The 6,000-nt window shown below is 43.0% G+C and overlaps 1 protein-coding gene across 2 annotated transcripts in view; it reads right to left on the bottom strand.

Annotated features, from left to right (window-relative positions):
* Positions 1–5,576, bottom strand: part of LOC132400323 (ras-related GTP-binding protein D-like) — a 30,118-nt gene extending 24,542 nt beyond the window's left edge. The window contains exons 1-2 of one of the 2 annotated variants that reach the window (XM_059981282.1): positions 4,824–4,960; positions 9–127 (exon numbers count right to left, since the gene is read on the bottom strand). In XM_059981282.1, the coding sequence (XP_059837265.1) occupies positions 9–51 (43 nt within the window). In that variant the 5' untranslated portion in view covers positions 52–127; positions 4,824–4,960. Of the gene's footprint in view, positions 1–8; positions 128–4,823 lie in introns of both variants that reach the window. The other variant, XM_059981281.1, reaches the window with a different exon arrangement.
* Positions 5,577–6,000: the final 424 nt, after the last annotated feature.

Below are 6,000 nucleotides of genomic sequence, written 5' to 3' on the forward strand. Positions count from 1 at the left end.
TGCCTGACCTGCAGAGTTCCTCCAGCATCTTGTGTGTGTTGCAATAGTCATTGAGACAGGTTACCATGTTCTTCTTGGGCACTGGTGCAGTTGCAGCCTGCTTGGAGCAGGTGGGTCTCTCAGACTGCTGGAATGAAAGATTAAAGATATCAGTGAACACACCAGCCAGTTGAGTAGCACAGGTTTTCAGCACTCTACCAGGTACCCCATCTCGGCTGGATGCTTTCCGTAAATTCACCCCCCTGAAGGATGCTCTCAAATCACCCTCAGAGACTGATATCACCGGATTATCAGCAGCTTGGAAGTTCATGAAGGTGCGTCCATGTTTTGACAGTCAAAGTGAGCAAAAAAGGCTATTGAACTCATCTGGGTGTGAAAACGTGTTGTCATATACGTTGCTTGGCTTCACTTTGTAGGAGTTGATAGCATTCAAGCCCTGCCACAGCTGTCAAGCATCCTTCAGTGATTCACAATTTGTTCCAAACTGCCACTTCACATGTGAGATTAGCTTTCCAGAGATCATACCTGGATTTTACTCGGTAGCCTGACCTAAACACCACTGATCTGGCCCTTAGCAGACTGCGAATCTCTTAGTTCATCACTCTGAATGATTTTTGTTGGGGGACACTTGTCTACAGCTCTCTTTATGAAGACAGTCTGTGACGACTGTAACATATTTGTTCAGATCCTCTGCTGTCATTGAACACGGCCCAGCCCATTGACTCAAAGCAAGCCTGTAGCCACTCCTCTGCCTCCCATGGCCACATGTGTGTAAAACATCTGACTCTCCATCAGAATTTGCAAAGTTCCACAAGCTGGTTGAGATTTCTCTACTCAGGAGTATGTGATAACCTGTTGATTTCTGCTGTTCAGCTGTATACATAAATATACACAAGACACAACAGTGCAAACAAGGATTTTCTTCTTTATTCAGTGGACCCATGGACGACCTTTCTGAAACTTTCTAAAGTCATAGAGCAGTTAAACACATGACACAATACTGAAGTAAGTAACAACCTTAAAGCAACATAACTAATCCAAAACGTTCCAGAGCTTAACAATATTGAGCCTGATTCTAATCCTCAATGTTCACCTAGGCAATGACTAATTAGCCAAGTAGAAAAACCCTTATTTTACTGTTCCTGAAATGTTCTCTCTTGCACAAAAAAAATGACATGACACAAGAGTCCCTCCCTCCCCTACTCCCCTCAATCGCAGGGCTCTGCAGAGAGTGGTGCGGACAGCCAGCACATCTGTAGATGTGAACTTCCCACTATTCAGGACATATACAGAGACAGGATACTGAATACTGCAGTGCGATGATTATTCTATCCTGACTTATGGAAGTGAATGCTGGACCATTTCCCCAGCGATGGAAAAGAGACTGGAAGCAGCTGAATTATGGTTCTACGGGAGAATGTTAAAAATATCATGGACAACACACACATCAAATGAAGAAGTTCTCAGAAGAGCCCAAGCAGTTAGATCACTCAATAAGATCGCTCAGTAAGTTAGATCACACAACAATAAGAGAAAGACAACTCAGATTCCTAGGACATGTCATGCAGAAAGATGAACTAGAAAAACTCATACTCTCTGGAAAGATCGAGGGGAGCAAACCTAGAGGAAGACCTCGGCTTATGTACGTCAAAAGCCTAGACAGGTGGCTACACATCGAGGAAATGGAAGTCATTCAAATAACGAAGGATAGGTCTGTATGGAAAACCATGATCACCAACATCCGCATCGGATATGGTATCTAGATAGACAGACAGACAGACAGAGAAAGGGGGCCCAAAGGATCATTGGGGACCTGAGTCACCCCAACCACAAATTGTTCCAGCTGCGACCATCCTGGAAATGGTACCACAGCATAAAAACCAGGATCAACAGGCTGTGGGGCAGCATCTTCCATCAGGCCATCAGACTGATTAATTCACACGGACACAATTGTATTTCTATGCTATATTGACTGTCCTGTTGTACATATTATTTATTACAAATGATTATAAATTGCACTTTACACATTCAGAGACATAACGTAAAGACTTTTACTCCTCATGTAGGTGAAGGATGTAAGAGATAAAGTCAATTCAATATTGACTATTTACTCTTCTCAACTATTTACCATCTACATTAATGACTTAAAAGAGATGACCCAATCAACCCACAAGTAAATTAATGTCACATTACAAAGTTCCTAGTACATGAAATATAAAAGGTTAGAATACAACAATATTGACTAATTAGGGCACTAATGGAATGGTGGCCTTTACTGAAAGTATAGAATACAGAAACATTGTTCCAGCTTTACATGCCACTAATGAGATCACAACTAAAGTATGATGTTCATTTTTGGTCTAAGCATTTAATGAAGGAATCTTTTCTCTTAAACAGTCCGTTGGAATTAAGGACAACACACTTCCACTTTGGTTTGTTGGTTCTCAGATGACCAATGCAGTCAACGTGGAAAATACTGACTCATTCAGGGATAGGGCAGAAAGGGGTTGTTTCTCAGGTGTACCTTAATTCTATTGCTTCTGTGTGTTCTTCATACATTGCTACGAGGTTCAGAATAGCAGCAGAGGCAGTGGTAGGGGCAAACATATTAGGCACATTTTAAAAACTCTTAGTTAAGCACATGGATGATAGAAAAATGGAGGGCTATGTAAGAGGGAAGGGTTAGATTGATAATACGTTATAAGGTTGGCACAACATCGTGCTATAATGTTCTACAAAAGGGATCACTGCTGTTTGATACACAAGGAGATTCCTGTCAAATCTGCACTCTTGGTCTTCAATTAACCAAAAGTTCATGCTGGTAATGTTGAAGATCTTGACTGAACAATGGCTCCCAAGATAAGGGAACTGCTTCACATTTTCCAGGGTCTCACTATGAACCTTTATCATCAGCAAGCAGCATCAAGTAACAAAGGTGAATTAGTGGACGATTTTTGCTTTACACTGAGGGTAAGGCTCATCCTCTAGTTTGCTTCAGTAGCTTTGAGCTTAACCAGTGCCTCACCGTTTGGGTTTAGGTAAACTAGGCTCTAACTAGGATGAACCATTTCCCATTAGTTCTGCAGATTAGCTGATCCTACAGGAAGTTCGTTCAAGGAAACAAGTATGATGATAAAGATTGGAAACAAGCAATATTTTGGACATTGGTCTTCATTAGGATCATGGCATTTGGAAGCAAATGTAAAATGTGAACAAATTTCTGTGGGCTGCCAAACTTGAGGAGAGTTCTCCAAATGTTCCTCCCAGGTGATGTTGAAGAAGCAACAGAGAGTGGCTGGTGCTGTTCTCAGTAATTTTCTAGGAGTTGTCATGAAGTAAAACCATATCAATGGTTCTTCTAAATAGATGGAATCAAAACAGCAAATTGTGGGAAATCTGTTCAGGTATTGAGAGGAAGCTGTTCAGAAAGATCCTGTGATGACTTTTCCCCATGGCAGACATTCCTCTGTAGTTGCCAAAAATGGAGTTTTCATTCTTGATAATGGTCACTATTACTGTATCTCTGAGATGACCTGGTATATCTTTCTCTTAACATGGAGTAACTATGGCTCACCAGCAATCACACAATTTCAAAGACCCTGCTACAATGAGATCCAAAAGAGGATGAGAATGTATCAAGAACAAGGAAGTCAATACAGCAAGAAGCAGCACTTTGAGACCTCCTTATAACTTTGTCTTGCCATAACAACATTTTATACGAGATCTATTTTCATTAGAGTCAGTGCAGACAAGTTTCTGTGGGCTGATGAAGAAATTGACATATGAAGAAAGATTAAGCCGGCAGGGTCTATAGTCTTTGGAGTTTAGTAAAATGAGTAGGAATGTAAGGTTTTGAAGTAGATTGAAAGGGATTATGAGGGGAAGTATCCCCTAGTTGGGGGATCTGAACAAGGGGTTACAGATTGAAAGGGGCGAAGAGGGCAAGTTTCCCCTAATGGGGGATCTGAACGAGGGGTTACAGATTGAAAGGGACAATGAGGGGGAGTTCCCCCTAATGGGGGGATCTGAATGAGTGGTTACAGATTGAAATAATGATGAGGGGAAGTTTCACCTAATGGGGGGAGGGAATCTGAACAAGGGGTTGCAGATTCAGAACAAAGCATAGCCCATTTAAGACAAAGATGAAGAGGAACTTCTCTCAGAGAAGTGTGAATCTTTGGAATTTTCTACCCTGGTGAGTAAAAACTCAAGGCATACTCATACTCTAGGCAGAGAGTGACAAACATTTAAACTACAGGGGTATCAAAGGGTAGGGGTGAGAGCTGAAATGTGTTTTGAGGCTAAGATTAGACTAGTCATAAACTAATTGAACAGCAGAGGAAAGAGATCAATTGTCCTACACCCCCTCCTAAAGCTTCTATATTCCTTGTTTCCAAGGGAGAAACCAACAGCATATAAACTTTGTCTCAAGTCCCTGTGAGTTCATTTAATTTTAGCTACAAACTCTACAATTGTATCCAAATTTCCATGGTCGGGAATATTTTTATTTGGGGAGGGAAAGTTTTCATTCGCACGCTGCTTAAAAGTAGACGGGAGTGTGAATCCTTATCATATTTGGTCATAGCTACCGTCATGATCAGTCAAATCTCACCACACCATACCCTGGCTCAGGCATAAACAAAGGTAGCTCGAGAGAAAAGGATTCAGTGACTGGAACCAGTTTATAGAATGAGAGGGGGAAATGCATCAGCGAGACAGTCACAAAATGTACTCGTGACAACCATGAAGAAGGGAGCGAGTGTATTAAATGCGTAACTGTCCCGCATGGATTCCACACAGCCGGTCAGCTGCTTTCTTCGTACCTTCATCAGGCGAAGTTCCGTTCTCCAGAGCTCCTTCCTCGCCACCGCACTCGGCGTCTCCTCCGTAGGCGAACTCGAGTCCGATGGAGCCGCATTCGCTGTCCTCCGCCTCCCCGGCACACTCGCTCATCTTACCGCAGCTCTGACAGCGGCGGCTGGGTCACCAGACTGCCTCGACGGTTTTCACCGTCACCTGATAGTGAGAAACCATGACGAACTTTCAACTCGCCCCCAGAAGACATCCGGTGACAGACGAGGAGACGGAGAGTAACTTCAGAGCGGACAATTGCGGGCGGGTTGATAGCTTGTGGTGCGGCTACGAGATTTAAAATCCAGTCCTTTACACTGCTTGTTGAAACTACTTTGGGATTCATTCTATGTTAAAGAGGAATTGCACAACTTCAGAACACCGCCACACTTTTCCCCACCAACTTTTCTTTGTGCTGATGGAAGTGTGCTATCTTTTGCATTATTGATGTTGCTGTTGTCTGGGGTTTTTGGGTGGTTGAGGCTAGAGTTTTATTTTATTTTTGTGCTGTTGAGGTGAGTGACGCTGACCTGTAATGTACTTATTTTTAGGACGGTTAAATAAATAAGACAATAGGGGGCAGACGGAGGCCATTCTGCCCATCAAGTCTGTCCGGTCTTCAAATATGATCGTGGTTGATGAAGTTAACATACATTCCGGTGCAATGAAAGCCTCGCTCGCATGAAGCACAGAGTAAACAGTAACCATGGCAATAATAAATGAGTGCAAACCAGAAGAGTGGTGCAAAGATTGTAGCGCAACCCGAAGTCGTGCAAAAAGGAAAGCTGACGTAATGTGAGCGAAATAAACAAGCAAGGTAAAGTTAAGACTACAGGAACTTGGCACGGGGTGTGAAGGAGCTGGCTGGTTCAGACCCCAGGCCTTCTCTCCTGTGCCACGACTCCATTGCCTTCGACTCTCAGATCTTTCCAAAAACATATCTACTATTTTACATACCCCAGTGATCAGGCCTCTACACACCTCTGGGATGGACAATTCCGATCTTCACCGTCCTATGCTACTGTTACAGGTACTAACTGATAGAGTATTTCTTCCTGATGCATTTAGGCTTCTTGAGAATTGGTTGCTGCCTTTCTGACCTCAGAGTTGCTAAATGCTCAGGCAGCACCCAGGCTGAGGCTGCCAGGT

Source organism: Hypanus sabinus, chromosome 10 (genome assembly GCF_030144855.1).
Source record: "Hypanus sabinus isolate sHypSab1 chromosome 10, sHypSab1.hap1, whole genome shotgun sequence".
Classification (NCBI taxonomy): Eukaryota; Metazoa; Chordata; class Chondrichthyes; order Myliobatiformes; family Dasyatidae; genus Hypanus; species Hypanus sabinus.